The 25,760-nt window shown below is 62.5% G+C and overlaps 1 protein-coding gene across 10 annotated transcripts in view; it reads right to left on the bottom strand.

Moving 5' to 3' along the window:
- Positions 1-25,760, bottom strand: part of BAHCC1 (BAH domain and coiled-coil containing 1) — an 89,418-nt gene that overhangs the window by 34,673 nt on the left and 28,985 nt on the right. For all 10 annotated transcript variants that reach the window (XM_073311311.2, XM_073311317.2, XM_073311320.2 and 7 more), the window contains one exon: positions 5,617-5,796. In XM_073311311.2, the coding sequence (XP_073167412.1) occupies positions 5,617-5,796 (180 nt within the window). The remainder of the gene's footprint in view (positions 1-5,616; positions 5,797-25,760) is intronic.

Genomic DNA, 25,760 nt, shown 5'->3' with positions numbered 1-25,760 from the left:
GCCCAGCCCACCCTCAACCGGCTGACTCCTGCACTGGGCACTGAGGGGTCAAATCCAGCCCTCCCCCATGGCTACAACATGCCTAAATGCGCACGCGTGAGCATATCCCCCACCCCACGCACAGATACATACATGCGTGAGCACATAGGCATATGCACGGCCTGTCTCCGTGTGGGTCTGTGTCCCTCCCCGTGTGCACGGCCTGCCACCCACACCCAACCATGGCCGTGCACACGGGGAGGGACACAGACCCACACGGAGACACGTGTACAGATACGCAGTGATGTGAGCACAGCCATAATCCACACACATCAGCCTTGCATGGCCCAGCAGCCTCGGCACAGGAACACACCCGCTCCTGCTTGCCTTGCCCAGGAGCTGAGCACGCCAGGCTGCTGGTGAGATATGCTGCAGCAGGCCTGGAGGGGCCCAACCTGTCCCTGCTGGGTGCTTTGGTCACAGGCTGCCAGACGAGCGGGGCTGAGATGAGCCAGTGCCTGGCAAAGGGCACAGAGACATAGACGCAAGCCCTGGGCACAGATGGGGACTGGGAGGCACAATGCACACCGGCCCCAAGCCCTCGGCGGGGACGCTGAGCTGGGCAGGGTCGTCCCTCCCAGGGGCAGCAAACCCAGGAAGCCTGCGGTCATTCAACCTCCACCGGCGTCAGCGTCCACATCCTGGCCAGATCCCAAAGGGGCAATTCCGTTCTGCTGCTCCAAACTCACGTGCAGCTTCAGCGGGGCATGTTGGCTCCCTCACTCCTTGTCCTGGCTGCATTGATGGGAGCGATTAAACAGCTGCTGCGTGGCAGCCCAGAGGTGGCTGCATTTCAGTGGTGGGTGAGGCACTTTCCCTGTACAGTCACAAATGTCCGACAGTGGCAGTAGGGCCCCGATTCCCCTTCCTCTGGTGGGATGGGACCACGAGCTGCTGATGGGGCTGGGCCCAGTGAATTTGCTGCACTCCCTCCTGGGACAGCTTCACCCCAGACTCTGACCCTCTTCCAAGCCTGGACCCCACCTATGTCTGTCCAGCCCTGGCCTGGACCCCTCCCCCCACATTTTTAGATGTTTCCTATGGGGCGTTCTGTAGACTCACTCTTACTCTTGGGGTCACCAGTCCCACCTGCCTCCACCAGGGGCAGGCTTCCGGCACACACCCCGGCCAGCCCCATGGCCCCGCCCCCGGCCAGCCCATCCTCTCCCCATTACTGCTTCTGGTGGCTCCCCTGCTCCCTGCCATGGGACACAGCCACACCCCACCCCTCTGGCCCAGGGCTCAGGGCCTCCCAGGGAAGCCGGCGCAGTGGGGCCCAGCAGTGGGGTCTGGGCCCAGGACCCAGCAGGTCTGTGTGGAGCAGGAAATTCCCACTAGCCGGGGCTGGGATGCAGCGCTCTGCCAAGATCCAGAGGCCCCATCCTGCCCCTCTGCGCAGCGAAGTCAAACCTGGGGCTGCAGAAAGAGACCAACCAAGCATCTGGGCCAGGGATGTGCCAGCCCCATCGCACACCTCCACCCCGCCCCACCCCAACGGGCCCCATGCTGAGACCCTCCAGACTTGTGTCACTGGTGAAAAGAGCTGAGATGACAGCTCACAGGCCCTGCAGTGAGATGCCAGGGCTTTATTCCAGGTGCCTGCAGCCCCATCTTCTCCCGCCCCCCTTCACGCAGACCCATGCCCCTTCCCACGCTGCTGCCCCCTTCCCACCCAACCCCCAGGGCTCTGTGAGGCCCCCTCTCTGCTTCCCTCTAGCGCAATAGCGAGCCTGGCGCAAGTGCCCTCCTGGAAGGCTGAGTTATGAGCCCCATGCCGCGCACCGGCCCCTTTCAGCTTCATTAGCTGCCGGTGCTCAGTCAGGCTGCCCGTCAATAAGGCCTCTCGTGATCTTGCTCATGCAGCCGTGCGCTGCGCCCCCCCGCCCCCGGCCGACGTGCTGAGCAAGCCCCGGCATGCCGGAAGCCAGCTGGCACCAGTTCAAACTAGCAGCCGGGCTCGGTGCCAGGGCATCCTGCCAATACCACCTTGCTCCTCGCTCCTTAACTCTGCATCTCCCTCACTTCCCGGCGCTGACCCAGCTCACTGGACAGGGATCAGGTGGGGACACTGCAGACTCAGCACCAAACCCAGGCCGGGGGGAAGGGCAGCAACGGGCTGCGGGTTGGGAGTGAGAGGCACCGTCCGCGCTGGGGTGGGGCAACGCTGAGATAGCAGGGGGCTGCGGGCCCGGATTGAGAGGCACCAGCAGAGTTTAGAGGGCAGGGCTGGGATAGCAGGGGGCTGCGGGTCGGGAGTTGGGGGCACCAGCAGAGCTGGCGGGGCATGGGGAGGGGCTGGAGAATGGAGCCAGCTGTCCAGTGGGATACCAGTAGTTCTCCTTTGGGGGAGCAGGTAGCAGGCTGGGGTTAGGGAGTGAGCTGGGATCGGACGTACAGTCAGTTCCGTGAATTCTGGGGGTTTGCCCAGCCCAGAGTGGGCACTGGGGGTGCTGCTCCCCACCAGTGAGTGAACCAGTTCCCTGGGGCCAGTGTGGGGGGCAGGCAGGCTGCATCTCCCCAGCACAACCCCCATGATGCAGAGCAGCGTGGCTGGGGGGCTGAGCCAGGAGCCCCCTTCCCCCCCCAGTCTGCGGCAGCAGGATCCCCCTCCCCCCGGCCGTTAGTGGCACAGGAAGCCGGGGTGTCGCCGGTTTAACCACAGAGGCTCTGTGCTGATGAGCAGGCGGTGGGGGGCAGGGACAGGCGCCAGCCCCCGAGTGGGCGATAGCACCCCAGCCCAGCTCCGGGAGCCTGGGATAGTGACTCCGGCTGGGCTGGGTGTGGGGTGAAAGGCCGTGGTCACCCCTGCATCCCGGGCTGCTTCTGGAAAGAGGGAGGGGCCCTTCAGTCCTCCGCCTACCCAAGGCCCCTCTCCCTTCCCCTGGAGCCCCTGCTGCTTATCGCGGAGATCGGGCCCCGTGGGCAGCCAGTGCGGCAGGCACCTGCAGCTCAGGGCCTGGTGTCGGTTATGCCGGCTGCTCCCTGCGCTGTTTCCTGGCACCTGCCCCGCTCCCCACAGCCTGCTACAGACCCACCCCCACGTTGGCCAGCGACCCAGTGAGCTGCTGGCCAAGGGGCCGGTTTGCCCAGGCCCAGCTCACACTGCAGCGCGGCCTCCATGCTGGACTCCTGCCTGGGAAGCGACAGGCTACATGCACTGCACTGACAGGGACGGCCCCCGGGTGCTGCCAGGAGGGTGCCCGGCACAGCGAGCTGGCAAAGCAGATTCCACATCCCAATGGTCACAAGTGGCATGAGTCAGACTGGCCTCAGCCCAGTCCCTGTTTGTGCACATCACACAAGCCATGGTGGGAGCTGGCAGTGTCAGGCACTGTCTGGGGCAGGGGAAGGCGCGCAAGGCGTGGCATGGCACAGCTGTACTGGGCTCCCCTGCCCACCCCCCCTCAGTTCTCTCTAACACTTTTCAGTCCTGAGCAGTCAGGTCCCTGAGCATCATGCCCCTCCAAGCCCCGTCACGCCAAGCCCCCAGCCAGAGACACACAGGCCCCAGGAGGGCGAGAGGGCTGCAGAGAGCCCCGCCCTCCCACACACACACCTCATCGCCTCTCTAAACACTCGATTTGCAGGAACCGTCGCATTACAGTGCAGTCAGGTGCCAGTAGCACAGAGCCCACCGCTCACTCACGCTGCCAACTGCAATGACCTCTCTGCATGCCAACCGTGCCGAGAGCCAGCGTCTCCAAAGCTTTAACCCCTTCGGTGCCACCCTGCCCCGCCGGACGTGCTCATCCCCTGGGATGGTAACCAGAGATGGGGTTACCAAAAGCAGCCGGCTGGGGCCAGTAAAGTCACCCTCACCCTTCTCCTAAGGCACAGCTAACCCAACCGAGGGGCAGGGCCACACAGCCAGCCGGGCAGAAAGACATACCTGGCACATCTGGGGACACATGACCCTGGGGGCAGCCGGCACATCTGGGGACGCGGAGCCATGTGGGTGGCTGGCACTTTTGGGGATGCACAGCCAGGGGGGCCACCAGGACACAGATTTATAGATTCCAAGGCCAGACGGGACCGTTGCAATCACCTCGTCTGACTTCCTGGATAACGCAGGCCAGACTCAGAGACCTGCCCCACAACAATCCCTAGGGCAGAGCTTTTAGCAAACATCCAGCCTTCATTGCAAAATTGCCCGTGATGGTGAATCTACCAGGCCCCCTTGGGGAAATTACTCCAGTAGTTAGTTATTCTCATCATTAAAAATGTCTGCCTTATTCCCAGGCTGACTGTGTCTAGCTTCAGCGTCCAGCCACTGGATGGGGTGAGACCTTCCTCTGCTAGACTGAAGAGCCAATTATCAAAGTTCCCCAGGTCGGTACTTCCAGACTGGGATTCAGTCCCCCCTGGACGTCCCATTGTTAAGCTAAATAGATTGATCTCCTTGAGTCTGTCACGACAAGGCAGCTTTTCTAACCCTTTGATCATTCTCGTGGCTCTTCTCTGACCCGTCTCAGATTTATCCACATCCCTCCTGAATTGTGGCACCAGAACTGGACACAGGATCCCAGCAGCAGTCAGACCAGGACCCGGAACAGCAGTGACATAACCTCTCTGCTCCTCCTCCAGATTCCCGTTGTGCATCCCACGATCCCATCGGCGCTTTTGGCCAGTGTTGCACCGGGAGCTCACGTTCAGCTGAATTCCATCTCCCCACCCCACCCAAATCTTCTACAGAGTTGCTGCTCCCCAGGTCAGAGCCCCCCAGCCTGGTAGCATGGCCAGCGTTCTGTTCCCAGACGTGTAGTGACATGTAGCTGTATTAAAATACCCACTGTTTGCTTGCGCCCAGGTTACCAGGTGATGCTGATCGCTCTGTACCAGTGACCTGGCCTCTGCATTATTTCCCACTTCCCCATGTTTCTGTCATCGGTAAATTCATCAGGGATGATTTTATGTTTTCTTCCAGGTCATTGATAAAGATGTTAATTAGTGTAGAGCCAAGAACTGATCCCTGCGGGACCCACTGTAACACACCCGCTCAATGGTGATTCCCCACTTGCAGGTACATTTTGAGATCTACCAGTTAGCCAGTTTTTAGTCCATTTCATGTGTGCAGGGTAATTTTATCTCATTCTAGTGTTTTAATCAAAATGTTGTGTGGTACCAAGTCAAAGGTCTTAGAGACGTCTGAGTGTGTACATGTGTGTACATGTGGGGACATGTGGCCCTGGGCAGCAGGATGCGCCTGACACATCTGGGGACACGTGGGCCCTAGGCAGCAGGACGCACCTGGCACATCTGGGGACACGTGGCCCTGGGAAGCAGGATGCACCTGGCACATCTGGGGACACGTGGCCCTGGGAAGCAGGATGCGCCTGGCACATCTGGGGACACGTGGCCCTGGGAAGCAGGATGCACCTGGCACATCTGGGGACACGTGGCCTGAGGGCGGGCAGGCACCTCGCTGCCATTGGTTCACTGGCCAAATCCCTGTGGTATGCCAGGAGGAGCAATGAGTCGAGGCTGGATGGCTGCTGCTGCTCCCTATGTCCCCACTGTCTCCCGTGCCCTGCTCCCTCCCCAGTTCACCCGTGGCGCTCTGGGCCGCCGAGCCCTTACCTTCGTGGGAGTGTGAGAACCAGATCTGGGAGGTGCCAGAGTGTGGGCCCCGGTAGGCCGGCTCCGAGGGGGACGAGGCGGGGCCCGTGGGATGCGTGGGGGCGGCCGAGCCCAGGCTGCTGGTGAGGAAGCTGCCCATGAAGGACGAGGCGGGCGTGTTCCCCATCAATCCACTCCCTGCTGTAAACACAACAAAGGACCATCAGCTCCGCCGGGGCCAGGGTCTTCTGCGTGGGCACCCACACAGCAGCACCCGGGCACCCACGTGCTCTGACCCATTCACGCTCCCCCAGAAAATGAGTGCCCACATGCCCGGGCATGCACACACCCACTCACACCCACGTCTGTTGGGAGGTTCACCCTCGGCTCCATGAAGTCCCTGAGGGCCACCCCCACCAAGGAGGCCATGTGGAGCCGCAGGGCCATCGGGGAAACGCAAGGAAATCTGCCCCTTCCGATTTGCACTCTGAGCCCGGGGCGAGGGCTCATCTCTCACACGGAGGCATTTGGGTGTGTGCACCAGCTGGCAGAGGCGTGCAGGGCACATGAGCGTTTCCACGTACATGTCTGCGGGCACTTGTGGGGCCGCATTCACCTGCCGGTTCTGGCACGTGCACATGGCTAGGGCTGTCCATCTCGGTGGTTCTAAGGAGCCGACAGTGCCTCTCTGTGTGCCTGCCCATGGCAGAGGGCACCCCGCTGCTCATGCTGATCGGGGGGGAGCAGGCAGCTCCGTCTCCCCTCAGCAGGACCACGGAGCTGTTGGGCAGGGAGCCCCTGCTGGTCTCCCCCCGTCTCCCCCAGGCAACCCCAACGGGACTCCCTCCACGGTGCCCCGCCCAGCCCAGCTCCCCTCCCCCAGCCCAGGAGCCACACACGCATGTCGTCACGGAGGCCGGCAGGGCTGTCCAGGGAGCGATGCGCCCTTCACTCAGTACAACCCCCCCACCTCGCTCCCCAGGCAGCTGCCAAAGGGTGTGGGGGCCCAGCCGCCTGGCCACGCACAGAGAACGTCCCTGAGGCTCCCAGCTCCGGGCCCTGCTCACGCTGCCACGGGCTCCGAAGGGCAGGTGCCACTGGGGCAGCAGGACAGCTCGGCACCCCCCTTCATGCCTGCGCATGTCGGGCAACAGGTGCTGCAGTCAGTGGCCTCGAGGAGCAGCCCAGCGCCGGCGCTTCCAGGGGCTGGGCCCAGCACCGAAGGTGGAGAGGCTGCGTAGGCGGGCGTCAGCCGGGGCGCGAGCGTGCGTGGGCCACGGGGCAGCCTGTGTGCACAGGAGTGCAGCCCCATCCAGGCCCTCCTGCGTCCGGCTCTGGATTAGGAGCTGGCAGCACCCCAGGGCAGAGCAGGTGTCCAGCCCCACCGGCCCCCAGCCTGTGAGACACCAGGTATGGTTGGGGTGGGGCAGGGAGCAGGCTCAGCGCCCCTCCAAGCCCTGCCACACCCACCCAACAGCAGGCAGTTGTCTTCTGTACCACACACAGCCCCCACACCTCAGGGCCTGGCCAGGGGCTGGCAGCCCCAACCCCCCAGCAGGGACAACACACCCCATGCCAGGTGCTCACCCGGACCAGCAATGGGGGCAGGGGGCTAGGTCCAACATTCCCCAGCCTGCAGGCCCCCGGAGGGGCGGGAGAGCAGCGGTGCTGGGGAGCGGCTGGGGCTGGGGAGGTGCAGGCTGGAGGAGGAGACGAGCGTGGAAGACCGGCCTGTGAGATCATGTTGGAAACATCGCAGCCGGTAACCAAGGGCCGGGCAGGCTGGCCCCGGTCCTCTCCCCGCCCCAGCACATGTGTTTGCAGCCGGGGGTGCGGCTGAGGAGCGGGTCATTCCCTGATGGGAAGCCCGGCGGGGCCTGGCCAGACGCCCACACGGGGAGGAAGTGAGCTCTGCTCTCTAAGCCAGCCCACGCTCCGGAGCTAATCCCCAGGATGCCTCGGGGATGAGTGTCGGGATGTGGTTACGCTCGCCCCAGCCTTCCCGCTCGCAGAGCCAGGGGCTGGGGCTGGGCACCGCAGAGCAGGCGGGGCGAGGCCGCGCCCAGCAGCTGTGCTGGGGGCGGGCGCCCGGGCCACTGCTCAGTGCGCGTCTCCGGGGCAGCCGAGCAGCCAGCGGGGCCGGGATGCCAGGGCCCAGCTCCAAGGAGGAGAAGGATTTTCCAGGCTGCAGCTCTGAGAACAGGGAGCCTGGGCCCTCCCACAGGCAGCGATGGGGGATTCCCAGAGGAGCAGGGGGGCCTGGGAACAAGTGGAGGCCAGACCCCAAGCGAGGGAGCTGGGAGCCCAGGACCCCAGAGCCTGCACTGGCAACCATGGGGCAGGTGATGGCCTCAAGGCAGGACCCACGCCCCCACCTGCTCCCCAGAGCAGCATTCAGCCCCCACAGGCGATGGGGGGCTCGACCCGCTTTGCCAAGGAGCGCCCACCCACAGCTGCAATGAGGCAGGGATAGACTGGCTGTAGGCTCCCCTGCGCCTACAGCCAGCCCAGCTCTGTCCCAGCCCCCAGGGCGGGGGCCAAACCTGCCACGAACCCTGGAAGCCACCCCCCAGCCTGGCAGGGACCATATATGTGGGCGCAGAAGGGGCTGGCGCTGCCGAGTCCTCGGCACTCACCAGCCCCAGCGACCTCACCAGGCAGCTGCCCCCTTTGGCTCAACAGCACGGCCGCTCCCAGCTCAGCCCTCTGTCCCCAGCTGGCAGGGCCCGGCTCAGCTCCCAGTTCTCCAGCCCCCCCAGCCCACGGTGCCAGCTTGGAGCATTTGGGCACCCCCTCAGGATTTCCCCCCTCCCGGGAATCTCCCTCCTCCCCTGCCCCCCACATCCAGGCCCCCCCAGCTAGGCCTATAGCCCTCAGACCCGACCTGTGCTGGGCCTGCTCACTTCTCTTAGCCAGGGCTCCGGCCCGTAGGCCGTGGCTTCACACAGGGGTTGGCTGGGCCGGGGAAGCAGCCAGCAGGGGTGGGGTGTTTCCAGACTCCCAGTCTTTTACAATTAAATGTCACTGGCTCCTGATTTTCACCCGAACCGTCCCGGAGTGGCTGGCGGCCCCCTGGCTCTGGCTGGGACCCCGCCACGCCCGCCAAACCATTTCCTAGTCTCCTGCCATCACAGAGCCAGACAATGACTTTCCCTGCTCCATTTGGGGTCGGAGATTCTGGCGTTCGCTCCCCCTTCCCAGCCCCACGCTCTGTGCCAGCAAAGGAAGAGAAGCGTTGCGGGCCAAGAGCACCCCATGCCAGCTCACCGTGGGAGGGGGAGGCCAAGGGGCTAGGATGGGTGGGCTGGAAGCCAAGAAGTGGAAGTGGAGGAGACAGACCATGGGAGAGGAGATCTCAGCTAATGAAAAGATGGAGCTCGGCTGATGCTCCCAGCCCTGGGTCTCTGCCTCACCCTCCATTTCACTCCCCACCCCTTCCCAGCTCCAACATGCTCTTGTTCTGCAAACATCTTCCCATGTCACCCCATCTGCCCCTCGGCCTATCCCCAGCAAAGCCCCACCACGGCTCTTCATGGCTCAAGACAGAGGACAGTTCTAATGGCCACACTGGCAGAACGTGGGGTCAGTCTCTCCCATCCTCGGCCCCCCAGCTCTCCCCGCAAACAGCTGCACCCCCAGCACTCATTGAGCCCTGGCAAACCACCCCCGAACACACGCTGCCCGCAGGCGCTCCCCGCCCCCCCCCCCCCCGAGTGCTAGGCAAGCCCCCATGAGCCCACCATACCCTGGCAAGCCCAGCCTGGTTAGAAGCACTCTGAACTTGATTTAAATCAGATGCGATGAGGCAAAGTGTTTCCATGCATCCGTGGCTCCAGCCAGGAGCCAGGCCGCATTATAGGGCCCGGGCAAGCAGACAGCTCAGGAGAAGCAGCAAGGGGCTGGATTCCAAACCCAGGAATCACTGAGTCACCGAGAGGGGAGGGGGAGTGCTCTGCGCTCGGGGTAGAGGTGCCAGCCTGGCCCCCCAGAACCGGATGTGCCCCCTCTCTAGAGCAGGTGCCAGGCAGGCAGGGCCACCCCCACCCTGTCGTGTACCACTTCAGCCTGGGGTGCCCTGCCCCATGGAGCTCACACTGGAGTGGGGAGGGGCACCATGACCTGGGGTGATAGGAGAGGGGGGTGCAGCATCCCAGGGTGGGAGCAGAGGGGGGAGCAGGGTCCTGGGGGGGGAGATGAGAGAGGGGTGCAGCATCCTGGGGTGGGTGGAGTGGGGGTGCAGTGTCCTAGATTGGGGGATGAAGGGGGGCATGATATCCCAGGCAGGAGAAGAGGAGGGGCATGGTGTCCTGGGGTGGGAGCAGAGGGGGGTGAGAGGAGAGGGGGTCATGACGTCCTGGGGGGGATGAGAGAAGGGCGCAGCATCCTGGGGGGCAGGGTGAGAGGGGGGCGCGGCATCCCGTGGTGGGGATGAGAGGGGTGTGTGGCATCCTGGGGGTGTGAGGGGGGGCACGGCATCCCGGGGTGGAGTGAGAGGAAGTGGCATCCCGGGGTGGGGGAGAGGGGGCTGTGGCATCCCAGGGCAGGAGCAGAGAGGGGCCGACGCATCAAGCTGATGCCCTGAGCCGCGGCCCGGGGCGAACAAGGGTTCTCTAACGGAGTAACCTGATCGGCTGAGCCAGGTTCAGAGTCTAACTTTCCCCCCAGTCTAGTTCCTCAGTGTGTGGGTGGGGGGGGATTTACCCCGGCTCCCCCCAGGGAGCATGGGGGCCGGGCAGCGGGAGGAGCTGGGCAGGGGGCCAGAGCTGCCATGTGCTGGGCAGGGCCGGCCGAGGTTCCAGGCCCAGCTTGCTCTGGAAGCTGGGAAGCAGGCGGCAAAGCGACCCAGGCTCTGCGCTGGCTGGCTCGGGGCTCCCTGAGAACAGGGCCCCGCCGGCCGCTCTCACACTCCCCCCCACGTTTCCGACCAGCTGACTCACAGGCCGCTGGCACCAGCTCTGCTCCCCAGGCTCCGGGTCTGGCTGCCGAGCCGCGCGGCCAGGCCTGCGCCAGGTTCCCACCCCCCTCCTTTCACACACTCCCGAGCAACCCCCCCGCTCCCGCCCGCCCCGCCAGAGCTCTGCTCCCACAGCCCTGCCAAGGGCTGAGGAGACGCACCCACCTTTCCCCCATTCCCAGCCCCGGCCCCGCTCTGCAGAGCAACACTATCAACCCATCAAAGAAACCAGAACCGTCAGAGAGAGCCCCCGGGGCGGGGAGAGGGAGGCCCAGGCCGGAGAGAGCCCCAGGCATGGCCCCGGGCAGGGAGAGGGAGCCCCGGGCGGGGAGAGGGAGCCCCCGGTGCTGCCCCGGGCGAGGAGAGGGAGCCCCAGGCACGGCCCCGGGAGGGGAGAGGGAGCCCCAGGCACGGCCCCGGGAGGGGAGAGGGAGCCCCGGGCGGGGAGAGGGAGCCCCAGGCCGGAGAGAGCCCCAGGCACGGCCCCGGGCAGGGAGAAGGGGCCCCGGGCTAGGAGAGGGAGCCCCTGGCAGGGAGAGGGAGCCCCGGGCGCGGAGAGGGAGCTCCTGGCAGGGAGAGAGCCCCAGGTGAGAGGGAGCCCCCGGCGCGGCCCCGGGCGGGAAGAGGGAGCCCCTGGCGCGGTCCAGAGAAACGAGTTCTGCTGAGCTGCCAAAGCGGCACTTTCCTGGTGCCTGCTGTATTCGGGGCATGCTGCGTGCTTACAGATGGGCCAGGCCAGCAGCAGGAGTGGGCAGAGCACAGGACAGACAGACAGAGAGCGGGGGAATGGACGGACCGACCTCAATGTACAACCAAATCCTGGGAAGGTCAAACCCCACAGAGCAGCAGGAAACAAACATTTCCACCTTAAATACTTTCCCCTTTCCCCAGCTCAAAGGTGATGGTAAAAAAAAATCCACCTTAAATCTCCTGTCCACACTCAGAGCCCCAGGAGAACCGAGAGGGGGGGAGCGGGGGGCCGTGCTGCTCCCATCTCGCCAGGCCAGCGGGGCACAGGGCAGCAGCCGGGCAGGGGGCGAGGCTGTCACAGCCCCCTACCCCTTCACACTGCTGGCTGATGAGTTCCCATCCCAGCACCGGATTGCAGCTGGCCGGGGTATCCTCTCCAGAACTCCTGGATCCTTAGGGGAAAGCCCCAGAACAGCGGGGAGGATGTGTCCTTCCCACGGCCGGGGCCTGGCTCCAGCTCTCCCACCCAGCCTGCAGCCAGTTCTCACTGGCTGCTGGATCCACACCACAGCTACGCTGGCCCTTGGGGGCTTCTGCAGGGCAGGGGCAGGGACGGGGGGGGCACCTGCAGCCTGGAGCAGGGGGAGGGCCACACCCCCGCATGGCTACTGACTGCACAGGGCTGGCCAGTGAGTCCTCCCACCACCAGCATGTCCGGGGGCTGCTGGGCAAGTACTGGGCCTGCTCCGGGGGGAATGGGGGGCTGACAGGCTGGGGGACCCATGCGCTCATGGAAACAGCACTCACCAGAGCCAAAGCATCTTCCCTGCTACCTCCCCAGCTCTGCCGGAGCCCCTCAATCCCGACCCGCAGCCCCCTGCTAGCCCAGCCCTGGGCTCCCCCCCCCCCCACTCCAGCTCTGCCGGAGCCCCTCAATCCCGACCCGCAGCCCCCTGCTAGCCCAGCCCTGGGCTCCCCCCCCCCACTCCAGCTCTGCCAGAGCCCCTCAATCCCAACCCACAGCCCCCATTCTCTGTTGCACCAAAGTCACCAGGGATGAGTTGGTTTTTTTGATGTGGAGAACGGGGGCTAAAACGAGTCATTTTCCCTTGAGAGAAGAGGCTGGATTTGAATTCAGAGCAGCTCCCAACCCTGCACGCACCGGCTCCCATGAGTTGGCCTTAATCCAGCACAGCTCAAGAGAGGCTTCCCCGTGATGAGATCCCCCAGCTCCCTGCCTGCCCCCAAAGCAGAGATCCAAACCCACTCCCTGCCCCTGGAATGGAGAAGGTCTCCCCCAGGGGCTGGAGGGAGTCCACAAGGCGGGCTGAGCAGCACCCAGTGCCCACATAACAGCCCCTTTTATCCACCCCTGTGACACCAGCAATATAGAGGAGCACCCGCCCCAGCCAGCTGATCGCCAGCCCTCCTGCTCAGTCCGTGTCCGTCTGTTCCAAGCCTGCCTGCTGCAGAGACACATGGACAGAGATGGAGAGCCACAGGGGCGGGGCTGCTCCCCAAGCCCCATTCCCCCACTCCCAGGCTGTTGCTCTCACTGCCAGGCTCCGGGTATCAGCTACTGGGGGGTCCTGGTACCTGCGAGGGGCGCTGAGACCAGCCAGAGCATGGCCCAGAGGACGAGAGAGACTCGAGGGAGGGGCACCCACTCTGCCCAGCTCAGGCCCTTCTCCCTGAGGGAGAAGGCCCAGGGAGCCCAGCAGACCAAAGCCCCTAGCCAGGGCCGGATCACACGAAGTTCGGCCAACAGGCCTCCAGACCCCTGCTGGGGGCCCCATCCGCCCGGCGGCCTCACCCTAGGCAGGGCGGTGACTGAGGAGCCTAGTGGTTGGGACTGAGACCCCAGCACAGGCTTGGATGTCTCCCCAGATGGGCCTCAGGCTCCCCCCAGCTCCTCCCCGCCCATCAGGCCCTGATGGCGCCATTCCCACCCCGTCAGGTGCCTGAGCCAGCCAATGTGCCCAGACGAGGGCAAGCCGGGGCAGATCCAGGCCATTTGCAGGTGCGTTATCCAGGAGCCGCTCAGGGCTGGCTGCTCCCAGCGCTGGGCGGGGTGGGGGACCCGCTGCCTGTCTCAGCAGCAACCCACCAGGTCTGTCCTCCCCTTGGAGAGTGCCTGGCCCCAGCCTGGCTGCAAGGCAGCACCCCACAGTCTGGGGTCACTCTATACCCCCCGGGAGCTGCTGCCCGCATGCTCTGACCCTGGGTGAGACCCGCCAGGAGCCCTCTCCTCCCACATCACTGCCATCCCATACGCAGTCACAGCTGGGCCCAGCCCCCGGCAGCGAGGGTGAGTAGCGGGAAGGCTGTGCGGATGGATGGGGAAGCAGCCCCCTGCAGACGGGCATGCCCGGGGCTGGTGATGGCTGCAGAGGGGCAAGCTGTTCCCATGTCCGCTGCGTGACTATTCCAGCCCATCTCAGCTGGAAGCAGGGAGCCAGGTAGTGCAGGGCACCCCCCATGGGCACTGACCCTCCCTTCCTGCACACCACCCAGCGAGCCAGGCCCAGGCCGAGCCGACCCCCCCCCCCCGTAGCTCCTCTCCCTGGCAGGGAAAGTGCTTGGGAATGAGGCAGCTGGCCGAGAGCCCTGGGAGAGCCCTGCAACCCCATGTGCTTTCCATTAGCGTACTATGGGGCCAACTGGGGTGGGGCTCTCTCCTCCTACCACCCGAGAGCAGGGCTTGCTCTGGTGGGGTCCCAAAGCATCGGGGGAGGGCTAGGCTGCCCCAGCCTCTCGCCTGCCAGTCCCTCCCCAGCTGAGATCCACAAGAAGCACTTGGCCTTGCCCCCAAACTGGCAGGTGCCACCCACTGAACCGGCCCAGCCCCTCACCCTAGTCACCCACCCCCAAACCCACCATTCCACAGAAGGTGGGTCAGGTGCTCAGAGGGGTGGAGAGCAGGAGGGAACCACCAGCAACCCAGAGGGGTGTCACGGGGTCCCCGGGCGATGCTCTGGAACTGCTCCCCATGAAGCCAGGCAGGACTCTGGGGAAGTCTCCTTTCTGGGAGCAGCCGGTCTGCGGGACACACAGCTCACCCAGCTTCCACCTTCCTGGGTCTGACCTCGGAGCATTCAGCCTCCTCTGCCCCTCCGTGCGCTTCCCACAGCCAGTCCGCCCAGGCAGGGTCCTGGGGAAGCCAGAGGGTCCTGCCCCCCAACTCCGCAGTCAGACGTGACTCTCAGCCAGCCAGTAAAACAGAAGGTTTATTAAACGACAGGAACATGGTCTAACACAGAGCTTGTAGGTGCAGAGAACCGGACCCCTCAGCTGGGTCCATTTAAGGGGGCACTTCACTCCATGTCCAAGCCAGCCCCAAACTGAAACTCCCTCCAGCCCCTCCTCCTCTGGGCTTTGTCCCTTTCCCCGGCCAGGAGGTCACCGGATTCCTTTGTTCTCCAACCCTTTAGCTCTCACCTTGCAGGGGGGGAAGGGCCCAGGCCATCAGTTGCCAGGAAACAGGGTGTCGGTCATTCTCTGTGTCCAGACCCCAGCACACCCCTGCCCTCCAGGGCTCTGCAATGATCATATACGCTTACCCCACCACCTAGATACTTAAGAACTGCACAGGGGAAACTGAGGCACCCCCACACTATTCAGAGGAAACATTAAGAACAGTCCCACTTCATCACAAGGGGAGACCCAGGAGGGTGGGACCCACCAGGGTTAGGCACCAGGGGCAGGGGTTTGCGCCTTCCAAGGCAGTGAGTTCCTGGCGTGGACATGGGAGAGAGTGTCCAGAGCTAGGGCTGAGCCTGGTTTCAGGGTAAAGCAGGGTTTGGGGTGGAGGCTGACAGCTCGCAACTCCCCACGTAATAACCTCGCAACTCCCAGTTTGAGAACCCCTGGCCTAGAGCATCCTGCAGCACCAGGGACACTAGCAAACCCTACAAGGTCTTACAAGAGGCTGGGGGCCCCAGTCAGACCCGGGGCACAGCTGCCCACCCCAACCATCCCCTGATGGGCAGTAACCAGCCACCCCTTTGGGTCAGGCTGGGCCCCTTGGTGGACGGGCAAAGCTGGCTCAAGAGAGGACCTCAGTCCATGGCCTGTGCAACACTCGGCCTGTCTGTTCAGGCTGCCAGCAGGCCCCAATTCAGGCCCTCTCCTCACACAGGGCTGGGGCTGTGCATCCCATCCCACCATCTCAGTCACAGCCTCCACTCTCTGCATTGTCTGTTGCACCCCTCCATGCACAGGCCCCCCACCATCGCTCGCCTGGCTTGGGGCTCCTCCCTGACTGGGGCCTGGCCAGGCTGGGCCATGGGACTGGATGCCGAGGTCCCTGGAACAGCTGCTGCTCCCTGACCGGAAGTATAAAACAGGACAGCCAGCCCCAAGTGCTCTCCTCCCAGGAGAACCGGGCCCGGGCTTGGGGTCACTGGGTGAGTCACACCAGGGTCCCCAGGCTGCAGCCAAGCTGGGAGCTTCCCTGTGTGGCACTCTGGGCTCCTGTCTGTGCAGGGTTTTCTCTTTATCCCAGCCCAGGCTGCAGCTAATGCCCCCCGCCCCCCCACGGCACGGCCCAGTCTCCCCCAGCCCTGCTGGGGTCCTGGCTACGCGGGCCCAAAGGGAGACGCAGCAGCAGGCAGAACCTGCTCCCACCCCCAAGCCTGGCCGACCGCTCTGAGCCACTTGGCTTGGGCACTCGCCATGGCAGAGCCACAGCAGAACTGGAGCAGAACCACCTGGAGCCCAAGCCAAGCCAGCATGAGGCAAACCCAAATCCCCTGGGACTGACAGAGCAGCCCACGCACCCTCCCTGTCGCCACACACAGCACAAGCAGAGCAGGCCACAGCCATGCTCCCTGCTCACGGGGCATTCCTGGGGCACGAGGCAGCACGGACGGCCTCCTGTGTCTCCGGAGATTCACGCTCAGGCCTGCAAACCTACCTGAGTCCTCCCCGTGAGACTCCTCCCGGGATGCTGGGGCACTGGGTCATTTACCAAAGGGACCAGAGGTGGCCGGTGCCGCCCCTTCTGGGCCCAGAACTCTGACTGGGGGCACGCACTAGCCAAGAGCATCCTGCCCAGCCACTCGCACTGTCGCTTGTCCAGGAGCCACAGGCTTCGTTTCCAGGAGACAGATCAGCGGGAGGACGCGTATCTGGGCAAGGGGGCCTGGTGCTGCATGCCACTCTGCAGCCCTGGGGGTAGCTCTGTCATGGGGGGGGACCGAGCTTGGGGGCATTTCTGACTCACATGCCTGGGGGCTCGGATCACCAGCCTAATTTATCCACAAGTCACTGACCAGGGTCACACCCTCTCCCCCTCCAGAACTAGCCCCAGATCCCAGACGCTCACACGCAGAGCTGCATTATAATGATTTATTGCAGTGCCATCTCCAGACCCCCACTGCACCAGGCACTGCAGAAGCAGAGAGCCCCCGGTGAGTTCACCATCGAACCAGGCAGACAAAGGGTGGGAGAGGAAACCAAGGGACTGAGCAGGGGAGTGACTTGTCCATGGTCACCCAGCAGCTCAGTGGCAGGGCTGGGAATGGAACCAGGAGCTGCTCCTCTATGGCGGCCCCCTGCCAGCAGAGAAAACCGCCATGCAGCTGGACTCAGGGGACTGGGCTGCAATGATGGCTTTAGTCCAAGTTTGCACTTGTCCTGGGCTGGCTGTGCACACGTTCTCACACGCACACACACACGTTCTCACACGCACACACACACGTTCTCACACGCACACACACATGTTCTCACACGCAGATGTGTACACACGCACATACACACACGTTCTCACACGCACACAAACTGACTTCGCAACTTTTTAGAGGAAACACATGAAACTCTGGGCTAAGGGAAGGGTTAAAACAAAACCTTGGAAAACAAGTTTAGCCTCATTCTCCTCACCTGCAAAGAACGAGGGGGAAGGGCAGGGAGGCTGGGAAGCCCTGGGGGAGGCTTGGGGGCTTTTCACATACCCTTGTGAAGCGAGCCCGGCGGGTCTCAGCACAGTCCCCTGACGGGGGGATTGGTGAACCCTAAACACAACTGACCAGTGCAGCTGAACCTGGCACTGAGAAATGGAACAGCATGAAGGGACACGGGCAGCGCTGGGGCTACGGGTCGGGAGTGAGGGACACCGGCAGGGCTGGGTTTGTGGGGAGCCCGGGGCTACGGGTCGGGAGTGAGGGACACCGGCAGGGCTGGGTTTGTGGGGAGCCCGGGGCTACGGGTCGGGAGTGAGGGGCACCGGCAGGGCTGGGTGTGTGGGGAGCCCGGGGCTACGGGTCGGGAGTGAGGGGCACCGGCAGGGCTGGGTGTGTGGGGAGCCCGGGGCTACGGGTCGGGAGTGAGGGACACCGGCAGGGCTGGGTGTGTGGGGAGCCCGGGGCTACGGGTCGGGAGTGAGGGGCACCGGCAGGGCTGGGTGTGTGGGGAGCCCGGGGCTACGGGTCGGGAGTGAGGGGCACCGGCAGAGCTGGGTGTGTGGGGAGCCCGGGGCTACGGGTCGGGAGTGAGGGGCACCGGCAGGGCTGGGTGTGTGGGGAGCCCGGGGCTACGGGTCGGGAGTGAGGGGCACAGGCAAGGCTGTGGCCTGGGGAAGCTTGCACCATGCCTTCCTGCATCGTATCTCCTCCCTTTTGAGAGCACCGAATTCTCACACTCACACCAATGCGCTGGGCGGATGGAAAGTTTCGCTCGTCCATTCAGCTGGGCTGGGGCTGCGGGTCAGGGCTCGGCATCTCCTCAAAACCCCCTCGCTGGGGAGGCCTCGCCCTGGCCGCAGACCCCAGGGGCCACATGGGAAATATGGAGGCAACATCTGTTTTGCGACTAAGCAGGTTTCTGGCCAGTGGCTGAGAGCCGCCAAGTTCCAGCGGAGCAATAGGAGCCAAACCAGCGCTGCCAGGAAAGGGAGGGGACACCTCCGAAATAACCTTCCTCTCCGGGCAGAGCCCGCCCCTGGGCTCGTAAATAACAACACCGGCTCCCCACTTCATCCCACACGACCCGCCTCTCTCCCGTCCCCCCTCCCAGTGCAGGTCAGACAAGGGGCAGCTCCAGCCTCACTGACCCCCCCTCGGCAGCTTTTGCCCCTCCCTTCCTGAGAGCAGCGTCCTGAGTGGACCCAGGGAGCAGACACCGGATGAGGCCAGCAAGCCTGTGGGGAGGCATTCACAGTGCAGAGCGGCCAGGGGAGCAGCCTCCTGCCCCCTTGCTCGGGTGGCTGGTGGGGGAAGAGTCATGGGAGCGGGCCAGCCCCCCAGGCGGGAGACAAGCAGTGCCAGGCTCTCCCCAGTGCCCACCACCCCGGGGGCCCCTCCCAGTTAGGGCCTCCCCAGAAATCTCTGTTGGTGGGAGCCGTGTTTCACTCCCTTCTACAGGCAGGGCTGGCTGGGCACCAGGTGCCCAGACCCACAGGCCTCACTAGCCTCCTGGACAGCTGGCAAGGCCCCAGCCCCTCCTCCACGCAGGCTCCTTCGCTGCCCCGGGGTCTCAGCTCGCACCAGGGCAGAGGCTGGTAGCACCAGCTGACTCCCATGAGAAACGCAGGGATTTGGGAGGCCGTGTCCCCCATCCTGCATTGGGGTGGAAGAGTGGATGAGTTTCTTACTGATACAGCTTAGCACAGCCTTTCGCAAACAGCTCATTCACCTGCAGGCTCCTGAGAGGAGCTGCCATCCCTAACTCCCTGCGACAGGAAAGGGAAACCGAGGCAAAGGGTAAGGAAGGGACTTGCCTAAGGAGGCCCCACCACACAGTGGCAGAGCCAGGATTAGGCCTCGGGAATTTCTGGCTCCCAGTCCTGCGTGCGGCCTGCTGGCTGACGCCTCCCTGCCGGGGACTATCTGGCTGGGTCGCTGCCCTAGAGAAATGCCAGAGCGTGACTCAAACCCCAGCAGAGAAGCCGGGGGAGCAGCCAGTCTGGGGGTGAGTTACTCATTCGTCTGTTGCAGGTTTAGAACATTCTGAGCAGGGATGGGGTCCCCAGAGCCAACAGGGAGCAACCTGTGTCTCTCCTGCGCTGCCCGCTGGAAGGCTTTGGGTAACGCCAGCCTGTCCGATGCTAGCCAGTGCTCTCAGGCACTGGACAAATCTGCCTCCCCAATGCGCCCCCCCCCAGGAGTCTAATGCCCCAATCCTGCCCTTCAGTGCTGCGTGCACCCGCTTCCCCCTGGGATCGCTGTATGCTGGGCATACCAACGTGCTTGGGGGGATACTGACAGGTCTGTGTGCACACACGTAGATACAAACATACTGACGTGACACTTACGTGCCCGTGTGAGCACACGTGCGGATACACGCAAGACACGATGTGCGTGAGAGCATAAGAACAGGCACTGCCATAACACTGACGCGTGTGTGAACGCCCATTCACATGAACATGCACTGTCCTGGTGCTAATGTGTGGGAAGATGCACGTGTGAACACATGCTAACGTTAGGCCAACAGGCATGTGCATATGAACACATGTTGACACGAGACTGATTATTCCCGCATTCCTTCTCCCCACCAGGCCCTGTCTCCTTGGCTGATGCCTCCAGGCTCTGGATTCCCCTACAGGAGACGTTTCCTCGCTAGCACCCACAGCTGACCCACAACCCCAGCCAGAAGGCAGCGGGAGGGACTTTTTTAAAAAGGAGAGAGCAAGGCACAAACACAAAAGAAAAGAGCCTTAATCTGGCCTGAATGACAGGTAATTATCTGTAATGGACTAGAAACACTCCTTGGGTCTGTGTACACTGGCCAAATGCCTGCGCTAGATTTCGCCGGGTACATTTCAGAATTCCTCCCAGCCACATCAAGAGCCTTGAAGACAAGGCCCAGCAAGCTGCCCAGCGGGTTCCCCTCCTCCCGCAGCAAATCCCTCCCCCTGGGGAATGCACTCCCGTTCGCCCCCAAAGCCGCTCACCCTGGGGAGCTGGGCTGGCCCCTGCCAGCCCCTGTCCTCCTGGAGAGCATCTGCCCACGACCCTTTTGTCCTGCCCCTTCCCCACGGGGACAGGGCGGGACCCAGCTGGAGCCCGGAGGCAGGGGGTAGCTTGGCCATGAGACCATCCCCTCCCCAGCACAGCAGGGGATTCGGAGCCACGTGCTGCCTGGTACCAGCCATGGCGCAAGCCCTGAGCCTCGACCCTGCTCTCCCCACCTTCCTCCCATCCTGTCCCTCCTTGCCACCCACCCCCTGCCCCAGCAACACCTCCCCCCGTGCCCACAGGCACGATCCCCTGGGGCCCAATGGTCCCCCACTGACTCTAGTGCCCTGTCTGCCCCCAGCCAGAGCAACTGCCCAGCCCCACTAGGCCAAGCACCCCCCCCCCCCGGAGGCTGGGGAGGGAACGTTGCACAACCTCTTCCGCCGGGGCCGGCTGCTGGCCGGGTTCTTCCCAGATTGACTCAGCTCCCTGCTGCGGGAGCAGGGCGGCACCAGCTCTGAGCTGAAGCGTTGGCCAGCTGGAGAAAGGTTCCATAGGCGGAGGGGGCTGACTCCTCTTGGCCGGGCAGGAGGGGGCCGGGCCGGGGCAGGCAGCCCCCAGGAGCTCCCCACAGCCTCGCCATCCTCCTTCAGGCCCCCCCGGAGAACTGCCGTGTGCCATCACACCCACAGACCCCACTGCCACAGGGTGGCTGCTGGCAAGCGAGAGCCACCGCCCGTAACACTGCCAGCTCTCTCCTACTGTCCGCTTGGGCTCCCTCATCTGGCCCCAGCTTGCCTCCTGCCCTATATGTAGCGCGTCAGCTCGCTGGGGCAGGGACCGACTCTGCTCTGGGTTTGTCCAGCGCCTGGCACAGCGGGGTCCTGCTCTGTGCCTGGGGCTCCTGGCACTACGCGAACACAGATGCTAGCTCTGGGGGGTGAAGAAGGGACCTACAGAACAGGCAGCCCAGCCCGCGTGGGCCCCACTGTCCACTGTGCAGGGGCCCGGCTACGGGGCAAAGATGGAGTCCAGTTGTTCTGCACCCGTCCCCTGCTCTCCAACACACCCCTGGTTTTCATACCCCCCAGCTGGACCGGGCAAAGCGGGACAGCTGGGCAGGCGGGTCAGGAAGCAAGGAAGGAGTTAAATAAGAGACAAGGAATCTCTCTTATTGGCCCAATTTCTGCTGGTGAGAGAGACAAGCTCTCCAAGCCCTGGCGAAGCTGGAAAGCGAGTCCCTCTCTCACCAACAGCAGTGGGTCCAACAAAAGTATGATCTCCCCACACTTTGTCTCTCTCCTACCCTGGGACCAGCCCGCCTGCACCAACGCTGCATACAGCACCAGAGAGTTAAATGCTCACGCTCCGGTTCCAGCCAATCAGCGCCTGGGGCCGTTCACACCTCCCCGAGCCCTGGCGTCAGGCTCTCTGCAGACACAGGCAGCCATGTTGCTTGCGTTCACACTTTGGGGCTTTTCAGGGCTCTCTTCGCCCTGGGAAGGCTGCAAATATTTTTTAGACTGAAATTCGGCAGCATCTGGAAGCTCTCAGGGCCCCGGCCCTCCTGGCTCCATGTCGAGAAGCAGTGTGTCAGAGACACCTGGCCTGGGGGGTCCCGGCTTTACACACTTCCTCAGGCTTTTAAAGGGGAAATAACTGACAGACCTGGGCTGGCGTGGCTCTGCACAGGGATGCAGTAGGACCTGCATGGAGGGGGCCCTTTAGAACCAGGTCAAGGCCCTGGAGTGCACCGTCCTGCCCTGCCCAGCCCAGGATGATGGGTGGGACGATCCCCGCTCTCTCCTTGCCCAGGCCCAGAGCTGGGGGACAAGCCGAGGGGCACAGACGTTATTCCTGCAGGAGACTCCAGCTGCAGCGGGGTCCTTCCTCCGGCTGCAGCCCCAGCAGAGCCGCTCCACACTGCTCAAACGCAGGATTTCGCACTGATCCGAGCCAGGAGCTGACCCACATGTAAGAAGCACAGGGAATCTGGAGACAGTGGAGGGAAGGGGGAGGATGAAACAGGACTTTTCCATGTGACTCCCACTATTCTCTTGAAATCTGCCAGTGCGATCCCTCACCTGCCCCTGCAACCTGATATACGTTATTTCTAGGGTGCCAATCACCAGAGTCTTTACAGCGCCACCCTCACACGCATGCTACTGATCCTGACGTCCCAGCGGCAGGAGACAGAGGGAGACTGTGACAGGCTAGCTGCGAGCCAGGAGCACCTGGGGGCCACCTCTCCCCTTGTCGGATACATGTTTATTTAATTCTTTCACTGCAGGATATCCAGGTCACTGAGTTCTAATCTCGGCTCTAACACTCACTCCCTCAGTGGACCTCAGTGAGTCACTTCCCTGCTCTGTGCCTCAGTTTCCCCATCTTTCAGGGATAATACAGCTCATTTCCCACACAAGCAGCTGGCGCACCCAGTGTTACTCTAAAGAGAAGACGCTCTCACAGGCTGCGCAGCGAACAGAACAAATATTTGAGGTTCAGTTTGCTGTTAAAATGCTATAATCTGGAGATATGTTGTCACCAATAAAACACTGGTAGATTACATTGGAAATAGGGAAAAACAAACAAAGAAAATGCAATTAATTCCCCTTCCACTGCAAAAGAAAACCCCTGAGAAAGGCAGAGCTGGGAGAGACGCCTGTCACCAAAGGCACGAGCTGGTGTTCCAAGTCGACAATGTTACATTTTATGGAGACCATTTCTTTGAAGTTTTGGCCCTGAAAACGTGTGAAAATTGCTCCGGCAAACCCAGAAATCTGTCTGTTCATTTGCAAGCCATTTAGCAGGTTCCATAACCAGAATGAAAAGCCGAGGGATGTAAATTAGCACCCAAGTAGCATTGCAACCCCCACCACGGATGTGCAGCCCGCCCTCTTCCCCCCCCCAGCTGGTACTCACAAGTATCAGCAACCTGCCCTCTCCAATCTAATCTTTCCCCATCTTCCTCATCAATCAATTTGTCCCATAAAGCTCCCTGACATGCTGAAATATCGGCTAAACATCCACTCCATCCATTTATGCAAATAGAATAAATCCATCCCGGCTTCTCTAAATATTGATTATGCTTCTTAATTTATCGCAAAATAATAATAATAATAAAATGAAAAGTTGGGAGCCGTGCTGGGGAGAGACGGGGGGCAGGGGGAACAGTTTGTGTCTGGAAAATAAATGGCAGCGAACACAGAAAAGGTGGAGCAGGCTGTGTGGCAGGGACGGGGCGAGAGAAACTCCTGGACAAGGCTGTTCATTTCTGTCCCCAGCATGGGGCAGGGGCTCCAGTATTTTCACTGGGGCAATGATGCGAGGGACGACCGAGGCTTGGCCTAGCTCTGAGCATTCAGTGGGAACTGCCTTCCAGACCCTGGATCTCTCCAAACCTCCAGCCCTTTAGACCATCACAGGCTTGGTGTCAGGACTCGTGGGTTCTACTCCCAGCTCTTGTGTGGCCTCGGGCAGTCACTTCCCCACCCTGTGCCTCAGTTTCCCCACTCAAAGTGGAAGCTCATGGCACCAACTTCCCCCCCCATTATAAAGTACTTTGAGAGCCACAGCTAAAAGCCCGATAGAAACAAAGCCTTCTGTAAACAACAACAGTGAAAGTTTGTCGGGCCCAAGCACAGACCATTGGGTGCTGATCCTCAGCGCCCCATCCCGACTCAGCACCAGCGCGCGCCCCCAGCCTGACAGCCAGCTGGGGGCTGCGGACGGCCACGGCCACGAGAGCAGGTTCCTCCCAGGTTCTAGGGGCCCAGGAGGGAACAGCTGCCCAGAGGCGCTGGACTGTGCTGGAAGGAGAGGAGCGTCACTGCAGCTCGTGAATTGGCGTTGAGGCCAAGTCGTGGGCTCCAGGCGGATGGCGCTGCTCTCCCCACCTTGCCTCCGACAGCCCCGACCCCACCGTGCACCGCAGCCCGCTGCAGCCAGAGCGGGCAGGGCACGCCCAAGAGGCAGGGAGGGCAGAACATGCCACCTCAGCCACGGCACAGGGCGACGGACCTCGCGGTGCTCTCCAGTGACCCCGTGTAGCCGGGCCAGAGCACGGGGGCTGGTGCCAGAGCGAGCCACCTGCTCAGTTACCACCAGCAGACGGGGGCCGACGCTGCCCTCAGAACCCTCTGTGGCTCTGGGAAAGTCACGGCCAGAGCTCTGCCTGCAGGATGCCCCAGTGCCGGGGCCAGGAGCACCTCGGGAAGGGACCCCCTTTCCCTGCCCATCGGAGCCATCCGGGCTCTAGCATCCTGGCTACTTCTCCCCTGGTCCTGTCCACACTGGAGAGATTCCCGGGGGGCGGCCCTGGGGAATCCGGTGCTTTATTTATCCACAGGCAGAGGCAAAGCAAGTCTCTGTTCCCCCCATGCACGGCACCACCACCTGCACGGCACAGCCCTGGCCTGCAGAAACCCCTCCTCCCCCTGCAGCCCCTGGCCTCGGCAGCACAGGGACCAATTAGCACCTCTGCTCCTGGTGTTTCTGTGAGCTGGGCACCTGCCCCTGGGGAAAGGGCTGAAGCCAGCAGCTCACTTGACACAGAGGCCATCCAACAGCTGTGGGGTGGGGCCAGCCGGGTGGCTGCAGAACACATCCACAGGCTGGGGGGCCTGAGCTCGCTCCCCGGGCTCCCCTGTGCCTTGCACTCAGAGCGCTGGATCTTTGTAAAGCCCCGAGGGCAGACAACGCTGTGCTCCTCTCAAAACCCAGGTTTCAGAGTAACAGCCGTGTTAGTCTGTATTCGCAAAAAGAAAAGGAGTACTTGTGGCACCTTAGAGACTAACCAATTTATTAGAGCATAAGCTTTCGTGAGCTACATCCGATGAAGTGAGCTGTAGCTCACGAAAGCTCATGCTCTAATAAATTGGTTAGTCTCTAAGGTGCCACAAGTCCTCCTTTTCTTTTTTCTCAAAACCCAGTATCCTAGGACCTGGAAATGCAGCATTCTCCCTACTTTACTGGAGTTTTGCAGAGGACGGGAAGGATTTTCAGTCCTGTTCCGTGGGGTCAGCTGGTGGGAGGTTTGTTCACATGGGACAGGGTGTCTCCGCAAATGCTAAACCTGGCTCCCTAAAAGAAGCTCCAGGAAAGGAAAGATACATAGAAAAGGAGATAAGGAATGCAGTTCTGCGTGCGCACACACGTGTGAACACACACACGCAGACACGCCCCCTTCTCTCCTCTCTGCTGTTCACGTGTCCATTGCTCCATGAAAGACAGGGGAGAAATAAAGCAAGGCTGTTCTTGGCCCCCCCAAGGGCATCTCTCTCCTTGGGCACTTGCCCTAGGGCGTAGCCATGTTCACACTGATGTGAGCGTGAACCATGAACACCGAGGAGGGGGAAGAGGACTCCCTCCATCCCCTGCCTGCTCTAAGAACCGAATCTTTGGACGGAGAAATACCGGACTTGTCACTCAAAGCTGCTCCCAGGACAGCTCAAGCTGCACTCGGCCCCAGCCCCAGCCGTTTTCATCAGACACCCAGGGTTCATCTGAAAAGATTCGGCCAAACAAACACACAAAAACAAACAAAGAAAGAAAAAACCTGGCACCAAGAGAAATCAGCGACCACCTGATTATTTTTCTTCGTAACAATGAAACCCAGTTTACATCTCAAG

This window comes from Lepidochelys kempii, chromosome 14 (genome assembly GCF_965140285.1).
Source record: "Lepidochelys kempii isolate rLepKem1 chromosome 14, rLepKem1.hap1, whole genome shotgun sequence".
Lineage (NCBI taxonomy): Eukaryota > Metazoa > Chordata > Testudines > Cheloniidae > Lepidochelys > Lepidochelys kempii.
The sequence above is the reverse complement of the archived record's forward strand: the minus strand, read 5'-3'. Positions and strand labels throughout refer to the sequence as shown.